Here is a 21,188-nt window from a genome sequence, read left to right as displayed (position 1 = left end):
GATGTAACTAGTAGAATGGATAGGGGAGAGCCAGTGGATGTGGTATATTTAGATTTTCAAAAGGCTTTTGACAAGGTCCCACACAGGAGATTAGCGTGCAAACTTAAAGCACACGGCATTGGGGTATGGTATTGATGTGGATAGAGAATTGGTTGGCAGACAGGAAGCAAAGAGTGGGAGTAAACGGGACCTTTTCAGAATGGCAGACAGTGACTAGTGGGGTACCGCAAGGCTCAGTGCTGGGACCCCAGTTGTTTACAGCATATATTAATGATTTAAACGAGGGAATTAAATGCAGCATCTCCAAGTTTGCGGATGACACGAAGCTGGGCAGTAGTGTTAGCTGTGAGGAGGATGCTAAGAGGATGCAGGGTGATTTGGATAGGTTAGGTGAGTGGGCAAACTCATGGCAGATGCAATTTAATGTGGATAAATGTGAGATTATCCACTTTGGTTGCAAGAACAGGAAAACAGATTATTATCTGAACGGTGGCCGATTAGGAAAAGGGGAGATGCAACAAGACCTGGGTGTCATTGTACACCAGTCATTGAAGGTGGGCATGCAGGTACAGCAGGCGGTGAAAAAGGCAAATGGTATGTTGGCATTCATAGCAAAAGGATTTGAATACAGGAGCAGGGAGGTTCTACTGCAGTTGTACAAGGCCTTGGTGAGACCGCACCTAGAATATCGTGTGCAGTTTTGGTCCCCTAATCTGAGGAAAGACATTCTTGCCATAGAGGGAGTACAGAGAAGGTTCACCAGATTGATTCCTGGGATGGCAGGACTTTCATATGAAGAAAGACTGGATCGACTAGGCTTATACTCACTGGAATTTAGAAGATTGAGGGGGGATCTTATTCAAACGTATAAAATTCTAAAGGGATTGGACAGGCTAGATGCAGGAAGATTGTTTCCGATGTTGGGGAAGTCCAGAACGAGGGGTCACAGTTTAAGGATAAAGGGGAAGCCTTTTAGGACCAAGATGAGGAAAAACTTCTTCACAGAGACTGGTGAATCTGTGGAATTCTCTGCCACTGGAAACAGTTAAGGCCGGTTCATTGGCTATATTTAAGAGGAAGTTAGATATGGCCCTTGTGGCTAAAGGGATCAGGGGTATGGAGAGAAAGCAGGTACAGGGTTCTGAGTTGGATGATCAGCCATGATCATACTGAATGGTGGTGCAGGCTCGAAGGGCCTAATGGCCTACTCCTGCACCTATTTTCTATGTTTCTATGTTTCTATAGCAGTATTGTGAAAAGAACTTTTGGTGGTACCATTACGAAGGCTACTTGTACGAACAGCTTTGATGGAAATCTTCAAATATTCTCATTTTAAACTGCTGCAGCTGAAATCTACAGCTACAGCCATGGACAATACAGTAAGCAACATAGTCTTAAGGCTACTCAAAGTCGACGAATCTCGGATGGCATTCTCTGGTTGCAAGGAGCGCAAGCTGGCAGGTGATAGGCCTTGATCTGAAATGTCGATTTCAGATGTTGTCTGACCAGTTGAGTTTTCTACAGTAGCTCCTTTTTTTGCTAGACAGACATGATTTTCAACTTCCCTCTAATCAACTCCATCAGGGGCACAAGCCTCCCCACCATCAGAGACATCTTCAAAGGGGCAGTGATGGGAAGGTTGCATCACTGGGGACCCTCACCATCCAGGACATGGCCTCTCCTCATTACTTCCATCAGGGCGGAAGATGCACAGTCAATGTTTCAGGAACACCACCTTCCCCTCCACCATCAGATTTCTCAATGATCCATGAGCACTATATCACTACATTGGTCTCTTTTTGCACTCGTTTTTAAAAAAATATATTTCCTATTGTTACTTCTAGTAATTTTTTATGACTTGCACCATATTGCAGGGGCAAAGTAACAAATTTCATGTCAGTCATAACAAACCATATTCTGAAATGCCCTAAAAGACCACTCAGCCATATCCCAGGAATGAACAACCAAACACCACATTTCTGAGGAGCATATTTTATCAGCCAAAAGCCCACTACCACCAGCAAGTTGTTGAGAAGCCTCACTCACTTTCAGGTAAGATCCATAGTATTTAGTAACATACGGACTGTCACACTGACTCAGCACAGTGATTTCCTGCTGGATATCTTCAATTTCATCTTCAGCTTCTTCAAGATCAATATTTTTTATGGCCACAATTTTTTGAGTCCGGTTGTCTATTCCTTTAAAAACTTCCCCAAAGGAGCCTTTGCCGATTTTCTCCAGTTTTGTGAACAGTTGCTCGGGATCCGCTTTTAAATTCTAAGGAAAAGAAAAAAGTAAATATGAGAAAGACAAGGTGACAAATATCTTAATCGCACAACTTGCAATTAATTAGCACATCTCTTCCCCTCAGAACTAATGAAATGGAGTTAGTGTGTTCATGTGGGAAACATGGCTAATTTGGACATACCAAACTCCCACAGACACTTACATAACGAATTTAGTGACATTTACTTACTAATAATTATTGGCCAAGTGAGAACTCTCTTACTCTTCATTAGGTGAAATGGAATTTAAGCAAACAACAAATTGGTTGTGATAACCCATATTAAATCACTTAAAGTTAGCAAACAAAACATTAGTTAAGTGAGATATGCTACACCCAACAACTACGTAGTCACTTGGTCAGAGAAACACCTTATGGAGAAAAGGAGGCAGAGGATTGCATGCAACCCCTATGTCATTCCTTACAGAATTCTCAATCACCACCTCAAAATCTTGTGATACAGAATAAAATTTGCCATCACAGAATTTCTGTGAAAATACCAAGGCAAAGGTATTTTTAAACTTATGCTTCTCAATGCATCTTCAGGTGAAACACCCCTCTATTACATAAAAGCAGGTTCAGACCATTGGGTAAATCATGAATGGGTGGTTCCTGTTGCACAATCTCAATCAGTTCACATCACATAAAACCACATCAAGCAGATTAGGTATAATTCAAAGGAATTTGAGAAAATACTTGTGCTAACTATTTTATCATTGTAAATTATTTTTAAAAGCCATAAAAAGTTTGTTTTAAGGCCATGACTGACATCCTCAAAACATAAACTGAGACTGCACTAATCATGTTCTGCCATATTTTGCATGGGGTTATAAGAATACAACTTTTGAAAGGGAACGTAATTAAAAACAGCAAACTCTTCCATAATGGTCTCTTTCAACAGTTGTAAACTTGAGGTTATCCAAAGCTCTGTTAGCTGTACCACCTATTCAATGTGCTTGACGAGACCAGCACACCAATTCAAAACTCTCGGCATTGTTTTCAAGGCAGGTCCTTACCTTTCTCTCTTACTAATGATGAAAACACAGGAGACCATTCAGCCCATCAAGTCCACGTCAGCTCTCAACAGAGCAAAACCATTGATCCATTCCACCTCCCATTTTCTTTTTGAGTTCAGCAACTTATTTTCTCTAATATTGATTCTTTTTGCCACTTACCCACATTAGGGATAATTAACAGCCATCTCATCATTAGGGTGTAGGAGAAATGACAGAACACAGGGTGGGAGGGAACCCATATGGTGACAGAGAACATGCAAACTCGACGTAGATAAAATTAAAATTGTACAAGACAGCAGCACTAACTGCTGCACCACTGTATAACCTCTTCCAACTCTAAACATTTGAGATATCTCAAATTTACAATTCCATCACTGGCAACCATACTTTCAGCTGCATGGGTCCTGACTCTTGGGAGTTAATTCCCAAACCTGTCTAGCTTAAAAACGCTGCTTAAAATGTTCCATTTTGACCAAACTTTAGGTCACCCATTCTAACATTGACTTCTATAGCTTGGTGTCAAATTTTAGAACATAAAACATCACATCACACACAGTGCAGACCCTTCAGCCCATGATGTTGTGCCAACCGTTTAACCTACTTTAAGATCTAACCCTTCCCTCCTATATAGCTGCCTCTACTACCACTCCTGCCATCGTGTTCCACACACTTACCACTCTGTGTAAGATTACCTCTGACATTCCCCCCCCCCCCCCCCTTTCCTCTAATCACTTTAAAATATGTCTCCTACATTGGCCATATCTGCTCTGGAAAAAAGTCCCTGGCTGACCGTTTAAACTGTGCTTGTTTTCATCTTTTACACCTCTGTCAAGTTACCTCTCCTCCTTCTTCGCTCCAGAGATAAACTCTAGCTCGCTCATACCTTTCCCTGTAAGACATGCTTTTTGTTTGAGAATGCTGCTGAGGGGCCCATTGTATACACTAATCCCACTGTCTCAGTGCACATTGTTGGAGTTACTTCTCCACCAGAATCAATGTTTTCCAAGAGGTCCTGATATACAGCCATCAATTCAAAACGTTAACACTATTTTTCTCCCTAGAGATGTTGCATGATCTAGGCATTTCCAACACTTAGTTTTTATTTCAGATTTCTAGCATTAGTTCAATTTATCTTTTAAACTATTAGCAACATTGCCTTTGAATGAGAGAAACCTTTCACCCCATGACGTGAAGCATGAGCACTAAAATCAAATGCACAGACCAGCCCAAACGGCAAATGCTGTGGGGCAGAAGTTGATTACGTTGGACAGTTCTGTCACATGGATTACTGTAAAGTCTTGGAGAACTTGGCATTTTCATGTGCTTACTTAATTTATTGCAGGTTGCCTTGTACTTGTCCTGTCCTAAATATATAAAACTCATCTGGTTTGTATTTTGAGTCTACAGGGAATATGGTAAACTGTATTAAAGCTTAGCCTTAAAGCAAGATTTCTCTTGTAACATACTGGTGCCAACATTCTAAACAAACACCATGAAAGTATTTGGAAACTGAGGGCAGACCTGATATCTTCTTCAATGTCTAACATTACAGCATTGAAACAAGCTACAAGAGATCACAGCCAGAGCTAACTGGCTTCCTTTAAGCCTTCTTCATCACTCTTCTCTCCGGTTTCCCCTTCACCCTATCTGCACTGCACTATTATAAACACAAGAGATTCTGCAGAAGCTGGAAATCCAGAGCGACACACAAAATGCTGGAGGAACTCAGAAAATCAGGCAGCACCTATGGAGGGGAATAAATGTTTCAGGCCTAGACCCTTCAACAAGACTGGAAGGGAAAGGGATGGAATCCAGCATAAGAAGATGGGTGGGGGTAAGGAGTACAAACAGTTGAGGGGGAGGAGGGTGGGTGGAGGAGGATGAAGTAAGAAGCTGGGAGGGGAGGTAAAGGGCTGAAGAAGAATGAATAAACTATCATGGCTATCAGGACAGTGAACCATGGAAAAAAGGGAAGGAGGGTAACCAGATGGATGTGGTGGGGAGGTGATCAAAAGAGAAGGGGTTAGAAGGTAACCCAAATGTGGGATGTAAAAAGAGAAAAGGGGAGGTGGAAGTAATTACCAGAAGTTGGTGAAATCAATGTTCATGCCACCAGGTTGGAGGTGACCCAGACAGAATATGATTTATTGCTCCTCCAACCCAAGCGTGGCCTCATTGTGGTAATAGAGGCAGCAGTGGTCAAAAATGGAATGGCAAGTCAAATTGAAATGGGCGGTCACCAGTGGTAAGAGCAAAAGGTGCTTGACAAAGCAGTCCTCAATCTAGGTTGTCCATTTCTTCTTCAGCCTTTTACCTCTTCCATTTACTTCCCTCCCCCCAGCTTTTTACTTCATCCACCTTCCCTCTCACCTGGTCTCTCCACCAACTTATATAGGGCTTCCGTCCCCTTTCATTCCAGCCTTGACAAAGAGCCTTGGCCTGAAGCATCGACTGTTTATTCCCCTCCATAGATGATGCCTGACCTGCTGAGCTCCTCCAACATTTTGTGTAAGTTGTAATGCAATATTGCAATGAAATTATCTATCTGGATAGCATGTAAAACTAGTTTTTCACTGTGCCTCAGGCATTTGACAATAATAAACCAATTTACTCCCCTTAACCCCTTCCTATGTTTCACATTCTCTCTATTCTGTTTGAATATTTACCCATTGTAATCCTTAGTTAGTGGAATGAAATCTTCTTTCTGCTACACACTACTCACAATATAGAAGAGTAAAACACAGGAACAGATCCTTCGGTCTAAGATGACTCTGCTAAAACATGATGCCACATTAAACTAAACACCTTCTGCCTGCACATGATCCAAATATGTGCACATTATATCTTTATTCCAACATTATTGCTGTGCAAAAGAATCAAAGTCTTCATAGATCATGTTGGCAACAATCTAAATTTCACCCTTTGTTTTGTATCCGCGGCTGCTCAGCCAACACTATTCCATTTCTGGTCAGCAGATTGTGTGTTCATGTCCCACTTCAGGTTCCAGGCTGATACTCCAGTGCAGTTCAGAGTGCTGTACTGTCAGTGGAGCAACTTTTAAATTAACCACTAAACCAAGGCCTCAGCACCTGTCTCATGTGGCTACGAAAGGCCCCACACAGCGATTTAAGAGGAGGGGAGTTCTCCGCTGTAGTAGCCTCACCGATGACCAAGTTTGCTGGCTGCAATAGGTGGATGAAATCTCACTGGCTCTCCATTCAGCCTTGAATGCTGCCACACTATTCACTACTATTCTTGAACACTTCCTCATTATTTTTGCTCTCTTTTTGCACTAATTATTTTTTTATTTAGATTTCTTATTGTAATTTATAGCATTTTATGTTATATTTTATGTAATCGCGCTCTGCGATCAATCATGCAAATCCGCTGGCAAGACCGTATCTCCAACCTGACAGTCCTGGACCGAGCCAATTCCACAAGCATTGAAGCCAAGGTTTCGAAGGCTCAGCTCAGATGGACTGGCCATGTGATCCACATGGATGAGTCCAGAATGCCGCGTCAGTTGTTCTACGGAGAACTGGAGCAGGGCAACCGTGCCCAAGGTCGCCCAAGGAAGAGGTACAAGGACAACCTCATGTCAAACCTTAAGTGGGCCGAACTCCAGCCCCGTGATCTCAAACACACTGCTGCAGATCGGTCCAAGTGGCGCAATCTATGCTCCAAGGCAGCAAACAACTTCCAAGCCAACTGGCGCATGCAGCGCCTCAAGGCGAGTCAAGAGAGACACAGGAAGGTGTCCGCTCCTGCCCCAACAGGCGGTGCTCCTTGCCCCATCTGCAACCGTATCTGCGCTTCGGACTTCAGCCTCAGAAGTCATATGCATGCCCACAGACACTGACTGCGCAACACATCTGTCTTCCTCGGACTTTGAGAGACTACTACTATAGTATACTATGTTTGCACTGTACTACTGCAACAAAACAAATTTCACGGCATATTGTATGTCAGTGATATTAAACCTGATTGGGCTGTGTTCTTCATGATACTGCAAAGACCATACTTCGGATGGGGATGGGATCTCGGATGACCAGAAACCATCAACTGTGCATTAATACTTGTATTTCCTAAAGTTTCCAGCTGGGAGAATTTACTTAATGTATTTATGGAAGGATATGCTGGCAGTGGAGAGAGTCCAGAGCAGGTGCACAAGGACGATGGTGGGAATGAAAAGTTTAACGTATGATATGGCTGGGTCTGTGCTCTGTGGAGTTCAGAAGGATGAGGGGAATCTCATCGAAATCTACTGTGTACTGAAAGGCCCCGATAGAGTAGACACAGCGAGAATATTTCATCAGTAGGAGAGTGCAACTCGAGGGCATAGCCTCAGAATAAAGGGACATTCCCTTAATACTGAGATAAGAGGGGATTTCAGCCAGAGGGTGGTGAATCTATGGAATTCATTGCCACAGAGAGCTGAGGACACCAAGCCATTGGGTTTATTTAAGGCAGAGACTGATAGGTTTGTGATTGGTAAGGGGATTAAGGGTTACAGAAGAAGATGGGAGAACTGGGTTTTAAAAAAAAAAATCAGCCCTGATTGAATGATGGAGCAGACCCAACTGGCCTAAATCTGCTCCGGTATCTTATGGTCTTATGAATCATCAGCTTGAACAATTAAAAATTAGCATATATGGGTACTTGTTTGTGCTGTATTACCAAGACTTAATTCCAAACACATCATGAAGTGAACGATGTCCTGACATCTTGGGATTTGTGTTGATAGAAATACAGTGCAAAGATCACAATGCACTGCAACAGCTACACTGTAATTGGTAATAACACTATCGGCTAGTTTCACACCTGCACGTGTATATATATATATATATATATATATATAAATACACACAAACACGCCCACAATGGCCCTTTGGAAGAATGCAGCAATTTCTGTTCAATGCTATTTGTGGGACCATGCGATTTTACATGCCATTCGATCTCACCACATGTAACAGGAAGTACTTATTTCAAAACCAAATCGCAGGGGAAGTGTTGGCGTGGTTTACGAGGTGCTCCATGGTGAAATTGAATACAAAATGTTACCAATTAAGCATCAAATTCAAATATTTTAGGAATTAACCCATTTCTCCATAGCATCTTATGCTAGGAAAGAAGCCTCTTTCAAGAGAACTCAGCTCAAATCTTTAAGCTATGCATCTTTGTTTTGAAGCATGACTTCTATTTAGCATTGTGGAATTTTACTGATCCAATAAAAGGATGCAAGAATGCTCTAGTGCCCACAATCTGGTTCTACTTAGCAAAATTCAAAGAAAGATTGCATTCCATATTCATAATGCAAAATGTTAAATATTGAAAACTTCATTAGGCACTGAAAACATTATTTTTTCTGAATATAGGTGCATGCAAGACTGATTTCCTCTAGGAGTATCTCATAAGTACAATAACATTGCAACTAGACCCCTCTTGTAACATAGAAAACCTACAGCACAAACAGACCCTTCAGCCCACAAAGTTGTGCCAAACATGTCCCTACCACAGAAATTAATAATCTTACCTATAGCCCTCTTTTTTTCTAAGCTCCATGTACCTATCCAAAAGTCTCTTAAAAGACACTATCGTATCCGCCTCCACCACCGTTGCCGGCAGCCTATTCCACGCACTCACCACTCTGAGTAAAAAAATTGACCTCTGACATCCCCTCTGTACCTACTCCCCAGCACCTTAAACCAGTGTCCTCTTGTGGCAACCACTTCAGCCCTGGGAAGACATGTACGGGATAAAATCTACAACAGCATAGTAAGCCATCTAAAACTTTGACAAACTTCTACAGATGCATAGTGGGAAGTATATTAACTGGCAGCATCAATGCTTGGCATGGAAACACCAATGCCACTGTGTGGAAAATCCTACAAAAAGCAGTGGATACAGCCCAGTCCATCACAGGTAAAGCCCTCTCCACCACTGAGCCCATCTACATGAAATGCTGTCACAGGAAAGCAGCATCCATCAGCAGGGTCCCCCACCACCCAGAACATGCTCTCTTCTCACTGCTGCCATCAGGAAGGTGGTACAGGAGATTCAGGATTCACACCACCAAGTTCAGGAACAGTTTCTACCCCTCAACCATCAGGCTCTTGAGCCAAAGGGGATAACTTCATTCAACTTCATTTGTTCCATAATTGAATGTTTCCAAAACCTATGGACTCACTTACAAGGACTCTTCATCTCATATTCTCGATATTTATTGCTTATTTATTTATTATTTATTTATTTATTTTTGTATTGGCACAGTTTGTTGTCTTTGGTACAATAGCTGAATGCCCAAGTTGGTGCAGTCTTTCATTAATTCTGTTCTGGTTATTATTCCATAGAATAATATGACTATGAATAAGACAATAAGTCAAGACAATGAATCTCAAGGTTATGTATGGTGACATATACAGTCGGCCCTTCTTATCCACGGGTTCCACATGTGCAGATTCAACCAACTGCAGATCGGGAAAACCCGGAAGTTCTCTCTCCAGCACTTGTTGTTTGAGCATGTACAGACTTTTTGCCTTGTCATTATTCCCTAAACAATACAATATAACAACTATTTACATAGTATTTACATTGTATTAGCTATTATAAGTAATCTAGAGATGATTTAAAGTATACAGGAGGATGTACATAGGTTACCACGGATCGGGAATAAAAAAAAATGGAAGTTCTCTATGTCGGAACACGTACACCCGGTATTATTTAGATTCAGTTAGTCAAACCTTAGTCTTAGTATATATTTTACCTTTCTATGCATACAAAACACTTAAGAAACATTATGTATTTCAATAATTTAACCACTGCGTTATTTAGTAATAATTGTAGCTTTCATCGGGGCAGGGCCCTCACATGCTCCATTATTCTCACTTTATCCTTTAAAATTGTTCCGATCATTGACCAACTGTAGCCTAATGCTTTTCCAATGACCGATGGCATTTCACCTCTTTCCGATCACTTTATTATTTCCACTTTATTTTCAATTGTGATCGTTTTCCATCAACTGAACAGAGCTCCGCCAGGTCCTAAAGTCCACCACACCGAGACAGGTTAAATCAGGTCTGGAGCTCCACCGGGTCCTAAAGTCCACCAACTTGAGCATCCACGTTTCTTGCTATCTGCGGGGGATCCCGGAACCAATCCCCCGTGGATAAGGAGGGCCGAATGTATGTACTTTGATAATAAATTTACTTTGAACTGTACTTACAAACAATTGCCCCGTTCCCATTAATAGATAGATAGATACTTTATTCATCCCCATGGGGAAATTCAACATTTTTTCCAATGTCCCATACACTTGTTGTAGCAAAAACTCATTACATACAATACTTAACTCAGTAATAATATGATATGCATCTAAATCACTAACTCAAAAAGGATTAATAATAGCTTTAAAAAAGTTCTTAAGTCCTGGCAGTTGAATTGTAAAGCCTAATGGCATTGGGGAGTATTGACCTCTTCATCCTGTCTGAGGAGCATTGCATCGACAGTAACCTGTCGCTGAAACTGCTTCTCTGTCTCTGGATGGTGCTATGTAGAGGATGTTCAGGGTTTTCCATAATTGACCGTAGCCTACTCAGCGCCCTTCGCTCAGCTACCGATGTTAAACTCTCCAGTACTTTGCCCACGACAGAGCCCGCCTTCCTTATCAGCTTATTAAGACGTGAGGCATCCTTCTTCTTAATGCTTCCTCCCCAACACGCCACCACAAAGAAGAGGGCGCTCTCAACAACTGACCTATAGAACATCTTCAGCATCTCACTGCAGACATTGAATGACGCCAACCTTCTAAGGAAGTACAGTCGACTCTGTGCCTTCCTGCACAAGGCATCTGTGTTGGCAGTCCAGTCTAGCTTCTCGTCCAACTGTACTCCCAGATACTTGTAGGTCTTAACCTGCTCCACACATTCTCCATTAATGATCACTGGCTCCATATGAGGCCTAGATCTCCTAAAGTCCACCACCATCTCCTTGGTCTTGGTGACATTGAGACGCAGGTAGTTTGAGTTGCACCATATCACAAAGTCCTGTATCAGTTTCCTATACTCCTCCTCCTGTCCATTCCTGACACACCCCACTATGGCCGTGTCATCAGCGAACTTCTGCACATGGCAGGACTCCGAGTTATATTGGAAGTCAGATGTGTACAGGGTGAACAGGACCGGAGAGAGTACGGTTCCCTGTGGCGCTCCTGTGCTGCTGACCACTGTGTCAGACCTACAGTCTCCCAACCGCACATACTGAGGTCTATCTGTCAAGTAGTCCACTATCCAATCCACCATGTGAGAGTCTACTCCCATCTCCGTTAGTTTGTGCTTTAAGATCTTGGGCTGGATGGTATTAAAGGCACTAGAGAAGTCAAGGAATGTAATCCTCACAGCACAACTGACCCCATCTAGGTGAGAGAGTGATTTGTGCAGCAAATACGTGATAGCATCCTCCACTCCCACCTTCTCCTTATACGCAAACTGAAGCGGATCCCGGGCGTGCCTGGTTTGTGGCCTCAGATTCTGTATTATCAGCCGCTCCATGGTCTTCATCACGTGCGACGTCAAGGCAACAGGTCTGAAGTCATTCAACTCCTTTGGTTGTGGTTTCTTCGGTACCGGGACAATACAAGATGTTTTCCACTGTCTGGGTACTCTTCTCCTGATCTAGACTCATGTTGAAGATGCGCTGTAGTGGTTCTCCCAGTTCAGTCGCACAGGCCCTCAGTAATCGTGGGGAAACTCCATCCGGTCCAGCCGCCTTGCTGGTACAGATCTTCCTCAGTTGACCTTCCACCTGTGCAGCCGTAAACCTGGGCGTGGGCCAGGTCTCCTGTGAGTGGCTATTTTCCTGTGAGGGAAGTAAGCCTGGTGTGGAGTTCTGCAGTGAGGGTGAATACAAATTGTTGACTCACTTAAAAGTAAAAATTCTGCATGAAGTTTTAACGTCCATTACAGATGTTAGAAAATAGAACAGTAGAGCATAGGAAATGGCCCTTCAGCCCATACAGGCCTTACCAGGCATGGTGCCAAATTTAGCAAATCGTTTATAGAACGCAGAGCTGTGCAACACATAAACAGCAGAGTTAAAGCAAAGACTTTTCTAAAGTGGTAGTCCTCTAATTCTGGCCTCAATTTTCAATGCTCATTAGTTTTAGCTGCCAAGGCTCTATGCCTCGGTGAATTTAATCACTAAACCTTGTGGCCTCTTTTCCCATGAAGACAACCTTTTTTGAAGCATACTCCTTTGGAATTTTCAGTGAATGGCTTGCTAGGATGGAATCAAATTTTAATTGGTAAAACTTTAGTGGAGAGCCATGGGATATTTTGTTGCATTAAATATCAGAGGGCATGCTAGCAGCATGGTAGTGTAGCAGTTAGCGTAATGCTTTACAGTGCCAGCTGTCTGTAAAGAGTTTGTACGTTCTCTTTTGACCGTATGAGTTTCTTCTGGATCTCTGGCTTCCTTTCACTTCCCCAAGACGCACATGTAATTCAGTAAATTGTGGCCATGCTAAGTTGGCTTAGGAAGCATGCCACTCCCCCCACCACACCAGCACATCTAGGACACAAAACAATGTTTCAATATACATGTGATAAAGCTGATCTTTTAAAAGTTTTTTTAACTGTACTGTTCTTTCTCTTTCACTGTAACACTATTCTGTAGGACTTTTTTTTACTCTTGTACCACTTCAGTGTAGTTATAATTAACTGATCTGTATGAACTGCATGCAAGACAAGTTTTTCTATTGTGACTTGGTACATGTGACAATAATAATCTAATTTACTATGTATGCTATTCTGAATCGTCTTCTCAATGCAGGTGTAAAATATCACAATTTTAAAAGTAATATTGTTAGTTATTTTCTCTCCCATCTAAAGGACAGATTTAAACTTCGGCACACAGCCAGAAGAACAGAATTGTTAGTTTTCTCCCTCAACCTTGCAGAAGTCTAAACGATGAAGGTTTGTTAAGGATGGCAGTAGCACAGGGCTTGATTTATTGTGGCTCGGGCAGCAGAGCATTAAGAATAAATTAGCTTCATACTGAGTGTAGCAGTGAGAACTAGGAATAGGAAGAATAAGTTGGAGATCACAAATACCTGTGATGGAAAGAGAGGAGGTGAATATGGGACAGAGGGAACACAAAGGAGTCTTGGTGACATGTGCAGCACCAGAATGCGGGCTCCGTTCAGAAATCAAAAGGATTACAGATTACACAATAAAGCATTTCATCTGGATGAGTTGTTAACTAATTCTTTGCTTCTGAAAAGAAGTCTTTCAGCCACAGTACTACGTTACCAGCACAGAGCTGGTTCAAAAGAACCTCTTTCTACGCAAGCTTCCTCCTACCTTTTTCATTGCATTCTGTTATTGTCTATCTCCTTCTTGAGTACATCCAGCCTTTTGCACAATGCATCCAGCTGGTCAGCTCAATGGACAATTTAACACTTCCCTCACACATTTTTCATGTATGTGCCTAAAGGATCTACAATGCCCTGATATATCTGCCTTGGCCAATACCTCTGACAGTGAATTTCATGTACCTACCATTCTCTATGTTCAAGTCTTACCTCAGATATCAACCCCCGCCCCAAGATTTTCCACAATCACCTTAAAATTATGCCCTTATTAACCATTTCCACCCTGGGCTGTCCAAACTATCTATCCCTCTTATCATCTTGTGCATCTCTATTAAGTCATCTCTCATCCTCTTCGCTTCAAAGAGAATAGCCCTGAGTCACTCAAACAATCCTCAGAAGATATGCTCTCCAATCCAAGCAGCATCTTGGTACAAATCTCCTCTGAACCCTCTCTAAAGCTTCCAAATCCTTCCTATAATGAGGCAACCAGACCACAAAACTTCCAAGTGTGGGCTAATCAGAATCAGAATTAATATCACTGGCATATGTTGTGACATTTGTTCACTTTGTGGCAACAGTACACTGCAATACATAATATAAGGAAAAGCTGTGAATTACAGTAAGGATATGTAGGTATGTCACACAGTTAAATTAGTGTAAAAACAGAAATAGATAAAGTAGTGAGGTGGTGTTCATGGTTTCAATCTCCATTCAGAATCAAACGGCAAAGGGGAAGAAGCTGTTCCTGAGTCACTGAGTGTGTGCCTTCAGGCTTCTATACTGATGGTAGCAGTGCGAAAAAGGCATGCCCTGGGTGACAAGGGTCCTTAATGATGGACCCCACCTTTTTGAGGCACCATTCCTTGAAGATGTCTTGGATACGATGGAGGCTAGTACCCATGTTGGAGCTGACTAATCCTACAGTAGCCTCCCCCACCACCCCCACCAGACAGTAATGCAGCCAGTCAGATTGCAGTACATCTGTAGAAATTTTCAAGTGTTTTAGGTAGCATTCCAAATCTCTTCAAACCCCCAATGAAATATAGCTGATGTCTTGTCTTCTTTATAGCTGTATCAATATGCTGGGACCAGATTAGGTCCTCAGAGATATCCACCCAGAAACTTGAAATTGCTCACTCTCTCCACTTCTGCTCCCGCTATAAGGATTGGGGTGTGTTCCCCCATCTTACCTCTTCCGATATACCACTGAACTAGCTGGTATATCTCATTCCCATATGCCCTCTTGTCACCATCTGAGATTTTGACAATGATTGTATCATCAGCAAATCTACAGATGGCATGAGCTGTGCCCAGCCACACAGTCATGGGTGTAGAGAGAGCAGAGAAGTGGGCTAAGCAAACATATCTGAGGTGAGCCAGCGTTGATTGTCAGGGATGGCGGAGATGTTATTACCAATCCTTCTTCAGTCCTGATGAAGGGTCTCAGCCCAAAATATTGACTGTTTACTCTGTTCTATGGATGCTGCCTGACCTGCTGAGTTCCTCCAGCATTTGCAAATTCTCTCGTTTCTTATTACCAGTTCGCACAGATTGTGACTTCTGATTAGGCAGATGATGGTCTAGTTGCAGAGGGAGGTACAGAGGCTCAGGTCCTGTATCTTTTCAATCAAGACTGTAGGAATGATGGTGTTAAACACTGAGCTATAGTCAATAAACAGTATCCCGACATGACAGTATCCTGTATTGTCCTGGTGATTCAAAGCCATGTGGAGAACCAGTGAGATTGCATCCACCATAAATTGTAATGGGTCCAGGTCCTTGCAGAGGCAGGAATTGTTTCTAGCCATGAACAACCTCTCAAAGCACTTCGTCACCATAGGTGTGAGAGCTACTGGACGATAGTCATTAAGGCAGCTCACTCTGCTCTTCTTGGGCGCTGGTATAACTGTTGCCCTTTTGAACCAGGTGGGAACTTCCCACTGTAACAACAAGAGACTGAAAATGTCTTTGAACACTCCTGCCAAATGGTTGGCAGAAATTTTCAGAGCCTTACCAGGTACGCCATTAGGGTTTGACACTTTGTGAGGGTTCACCTTCCTGAAAGACAGCCTGACGTCAGCCTCAGGTCTCAGGGTAACCGGGTGCTGCAGGGATCCTCAGAGATGCAGCTTTATTCTCCCTTTCAAAGTGACCATAAAAGGCATTTTATAAAGATTCAACTTTACCTCATGGCTCTTGATCTCAATCCCTCAACTAATGGAGACCAATACACCATATACCTTCTTAACAACCTTCCCAACTTGGGCAGCATCTTTGACAGACCAATGGGCATGAACCCAAGATCTCTCTGTTCCTCAACACTGCTAAGAATCCTGCCATTAACCCTGCAACCAGTCGTCAAGTTTAATCTTCCAACGTGAAACACTTCACACTTTTCGAAATCAAACTAGTCTGCCACTTCTCTGCCCAGCTCTGCATCCCATCAATGAACCATTGTAACAACCTTCTACACTCTCCATAAGACCACCAACCTGTGTCATCGCGAACTTCCACTTTCCCATCCAAGTCACTTACAAAAATCACAAAGGGCAGAGGTGCCTGAACACATCTCTGCAAAACATAATTGCCCACCACCTCCAGACAGCATTACACTCCATCTACTACCACCCTCTGGACAAGATAATTCTGGATCCACACAGGCAGGTTTCCATGGATCCCATGCCTCCTAAATGAGGCTGAAAACATTTACCACTTGGTTCAAAAACAGCTTCTAGCCACTGTTAGATGCCTATTGAACAATAAGATGTCCAGTACAATAAGATGGATTCTAGAATTCAGAGTCTACCTTGTTATGACCTTGCACCTTTTTGCTTTACCTTGTACTCCCTCAATGCATTGATGCATTGAATTAACCTGCAGGTTTTTCACTGTACCTCGGTACATGTGACAATAATAAATCAATTTACTATTTGATAGTAATATTATATATTACTATCTCTTGGATTCTCAGTTGGATTGAACCACTGTTGTGTCAGAACGCTGTGGAATTCATGGCTAGCCCACAATGAGGGTTTGTCTGCAGGGGTGTCAAACTCATTTTAGGTCACGGGCCGGATTGAGCAAAATGCAGCTTCATGCGGGCCGGATCAGTCGGACGCATGCGAACGCAGCTTTCGTTGCCTCCGTTTTTTCAGCCTGCTCTCATGTGTCTCAGTCTCTGCTATAACTACAAAGTGTTTCACTTTACAAATTCCGTTTCTTATGAAGAAGACTGCCGAATAAACACTAAAAACCCTGAAAACCTGGTACCTGAATAAACTCAGCATTAGCCATATCATACGCCATAGGCGCTTCGATTACTGGGGCCAGCTTTAATAGTAATTAGATATTATCTCACGGGCCAAAGATAATTCCACCGCGGGCCGGATTTGGCCTGCGGGCCTTGAGTTTGACATATATGGTCTAGTCTTACAAATACATACCCATCAACAGGCATAACAGCAGATTATCCCATTTGTATCACATTTTCATTTGGAGGAACTTGTACACAAAACGAGTGCTATATCTCACAAAATACCCATGGCTGCATTTCAATGACTGTAGAGCACTTTTGCATAGTTGAGGATGTCAGAGACACTACAGAAATGCAAACCACATTACCTTGTTATTAAAAACTGGATCACACAAGACCAGTTCATAGTTAAAGGTATCTTATAGTGATCTTATAAAAAGGAAGAGGTGTGTAATTGCATGCTTGATTTCATCTGCAGTCAAGTATATAATTAACTCCTGGAGAATAAGATTCAATGTCTCTGGTTGAGAGAAGTCAACTTCAGACGGATGTAATATAACCACAAGGTCAAATTAACCTGCAGTGACATCTGGCCACCAATGATTACTGCACAGGCATTCTCATTGTCAAATTTCATTCTGAAACACATTTCTAATACAGGAGTTTCACAGGTTCATCAGATTGTATAAGTGACACCCAAAATACTTAATCCAGTGCAAATGCACTATCTGGGCACAGTAATGCAGCAGTTAGCATAACAAACTTACAGCGCCAGTGACCCGAGTTCAATTGCACTGCTGTCTGCAAGGAGTTGTATGTTCTCCCCATTGATCGCATGGGCTCCCCCCCCATATTCCAAAGCTGTATGGGTTAGGGTTCGTAAATTGCAGGCATGCTATGGCGACCCTCCGGACTCTGCCCAACACATCCTCAAACCGTGTTGGTTGTCGATGTAAACAACACAGTTCATTGTAGTTTGGATGTACATGTGAGAAACAAAAATAATCTTTAAAATTTAAAATCTGTATAGTAGTTCACTGCAATACTGCTACCATATATAAATACAACTTACCAAACTCTTTAAAGAACATTATTTGATTGTGAACATTGTGCAACATGGTGGTTAGAACTAAATTCATGAAGGACAATATTAGAAACAAAATTGACAGAGCAGGCTTTAACAAATTGGCTCCAGCCAATTCAAACAGTATCTGCCAAATGCACATCACCTACGCACATCAAAAGCTGATCTCTTAAGATGCCCAGCCGTGTCACAACACAGGAAACCAAAACCACTCATAACAACCACAAGATGGAGACAAAAAATGGTCGCTCCACATATCTTGACTGAAGAGGTATAGACTTTACAACTCTTGTTAATTTATGCAGTGAAAACACAAGTTAGCAGTGCCATCTAACTCATGTGCCTATCACAGTGAGTGTTCAGCCCATCATACCTGAGCTAGTTCCCTGAAAGCACACTTCAGTTAGTTTCTCTCACTGCACTTGTGCCAAAACATGATACTTTTCCTTAACAATTACCCAACCCAGTTTCTTTTTTTCTTTTTTTTCCACTTCTTTTTGGATTCCAGACCTAACCAATTCCCCTCTACCACCACTCTCTTCCGTCTAGCGGAATTAGTTCTTACTCTCAATAATTTCTCCTTTGGCTCCTCCCACTTCCTCCAAACCAAGGGTGTAGCCATGGGCACCCGTATGGGTCCCAGTTATGCCTGCCTTTTTGTTGGCTTTGTGGAACAGTCCATGTTCCAAGTCTATACGGGTATCTGTCCCCCTCTTTTCCTTCACTACATCGACAACTGCACTGGCGTTGCCTCCTGCACGTATGCTGAGCTTGTCGACTTCATTAACTTTGCCTCCAACTTTCACCCTGCCCTCAAATTTACCTGGTCCATTTTCGACACCTCCCTCCCCTTTCTTGATCTTTCTGTCTCCATCTCTGGAGACAGCTTATCTACTGATATCTACTATAAGCCTACAGACTCTCACAGCTACCTGGACTATTCCTCTTCCCACCCTGTCTCTTGCAAAAATGCTATCCCCTTCTCACAATTCCTCTGTCTCTGCCGCATCTGCTCTCAGGATGAGGCTTTTCATTCCAGGACGAAGGAGATGTCTTCCTTTTTTAAACAAAAGGGCTTCCCTTCTTCCACCATCAACTCTGCTCTCAAACGCATCTCTCCCATTTCCCACACATCTGCCCTCACCCCATCCGCCCACCACCCCACTCGGGATAGGGTTCCCCTTGTCCTCACCTTCCACCCCACCAGCCTCCAGGTCCAACGTATAATTCGCCATAACTTCCGCTACCTCCAACAGGATCCCACTACCAAGCACATCTTTCCCTCCCCCCCCTTTCGGCTTTCCGCAGGGATCGCTCCCTACGCAACTCCCTTGTCCACTCATTCCCCCCCCCCCCCCCATCCCTTCCCACCGAACTCCCTCCTGGCACTTATCCATGCAAGTGGAACAAGCGCTACAGCTGCTCTTACACTTCCTCCTTCACCACCATTCAGGGGGCGACACTTCACCTGTGAGTCGGCTGGTGTGGTATACTGCGTCCGGTGCTCCCGGTGTGGCCTTTTATATATTGGGGAGACCTGACGCAGACTGGGAGACCGTTTCGCTGAACACCTACGCTGCATCCGCCAGAGAAAGCAGGATCTCCCAGTAGCCACACATTTTAATTCCACGTCCCATTCCCATTCTGATATGTCTGTCCATGGTCTCCTCTACTTTCAAGATGAAGCCACACTCAGGTTGGAGGAACAATACCTTATATACCGGCTGGGTAGCCTCCAACCTGATGGCATGAACATTGACTTCTCTAACTTCTGTTAATGCCCCTCCTCCCCTGCTTACCCCATCCCTGACATATTTAGTTTTGTTTTTTTTCTCTCTCTCTGCCCATCACTCTGCCTGTTCTCCATCTCCCTTTGGTGCTTCCCCCCCTCCCTCTTTCTTTCTCCCGAGGCCTCCCATCCCATGATAACTACTTTGATAACCAATTGAATAACTACTTTGGTTCTGTCTTCACTAAGGACATAAATAATCTTCCGGAAATAGTAAGGGACCGAGGGTCTAGTGAGATGGAGGAACTGAGGGAAATACATGTTAGTAGGGAAGTGGTGTTAGGTAAATTGAAGGGATTAAAGGAACATAAATCCCCAGGGCCAGATGGTCTGCATCCCAGAGTGCTTAAGGAAGTAGCCCAAGAAATAGTGGATGCATTAGTGATAATTTTTCAAAACTCCTTAGATTCTGAATTAGTACCTGAGGATTGGAGGGTGGCTAATGTAACCCCACTTTTTAAAAAAGGAGGGAGAGCGAAACCGGGGAATTATAGACCGGTTAGTCTGACATCGGTGGTGGGGAAAATGCTAGAGTCGGTTATCAAAGATGTGATAACAGCACATTTGGAAAGAGGTGAAATCATCGGACAAAGTCAGCATGGATTTGTGAAAGGAAAATCATGTCAGACGAATCTTATAGAATTTTTTGAAGATGTAACTAGTAGAATGGATAGGGGAGAGCCAGTGGATGTGGTATATTTAGATTTTCAAAAGGCTTTTGACAAGGTCCCACACAGGAGATTAGCGTGCAAACTTAAAGCACACGGCATTGGGGGTATGGTATTGATGTGGATAGAGAATTGGTTGGCAGACAGGAAGCAAAGAGTGGGAGTAAACGGGACCTTTTCAGAATGGCAGGCAGTGACTAGTGGGGTACCGCAAGGCTCAGTGCTGGGACCCCAGTTGTTTACAATATATATTAATGATTTAGACGAGGGAATTAAATGTAGCATCTCCAAGTTTGCGGTTGACACGAAGCTGGGCGGCGGTGTTAGCTGTGAAGAGGATGCAGGGTGACTTGGATAGGTTAGGCGAGTGGGCAAATTCATGGCAGATGCAATTTAATGTGGATAAATGTGAGGTTATCCACTTTGGTTGCAAGAACAGGAAAACAGATTATTATCTGAACGGTGGCCGATTAGGAAAAGGGGAGATGCAACGAGACCTGGGTGTCATTGTACACCAGTCATTGAAGGTGGGCATGCAGGTACAGCAGGCGGTGAAAAAGGTAAATGGTATGTTGGCATTCATAGCAAAAGGATTTGAGTACAGGAGCAGGGAGGTTCTACTGCAGTTGTACAAGGCCTTGGTGAGACCGCACCTAGAATATTGTGTGCAGTTTTGGTCCCCTAATCTGAGGAAAGACATTCTTGCCATAGAGGGAGTACAGAGAAGG

The 21,188-nt window shown here is 43.0% G+C and overlaps 1 protein-coding gene across 1 annotated transcript in view; it reads right to left on the bottom strand.

Annotated features, from left to right (window-relative positions):
- LOC140715875 (serine/threonine-protein kinase 24-like) overlaps positions 1–21,188 on the bottom strand; it is a 73,736-nt gene that overhangs the window by 43,995 nt on the left and 8,553 nt on the right. The window contains exon 3 of the mRNA XM_073028363.1: positions 2,047–2,277. Coding sequence (XP_072884464.1) covers positions 2,047–2,277 — 231 coding nt within the window. The remainder of the gene's footprint in view (positions 1–2,046; positions 2,278–21,188) is intronic.

Source organism: Hemitrygon akajei, chromosome 2, assembly GCF_048418815.1.
Source record: "Hemitrygon akajei chromosome 2, sHemAka1.3, whole genome shotgun sequence".
NCBI classification, from domain to species: Eukaryota; Metazoa; Chordata; class Chondrichthyes; order Myliobatiformes; family Dasyatidae; genus Hemitrygon; species Hemitrygon akajei.
The sequence above is the reverse complement of the archived record's forward strand: the minus strand, read 5'-3'. Positions and strand labels throughout refer to the sequence as shown.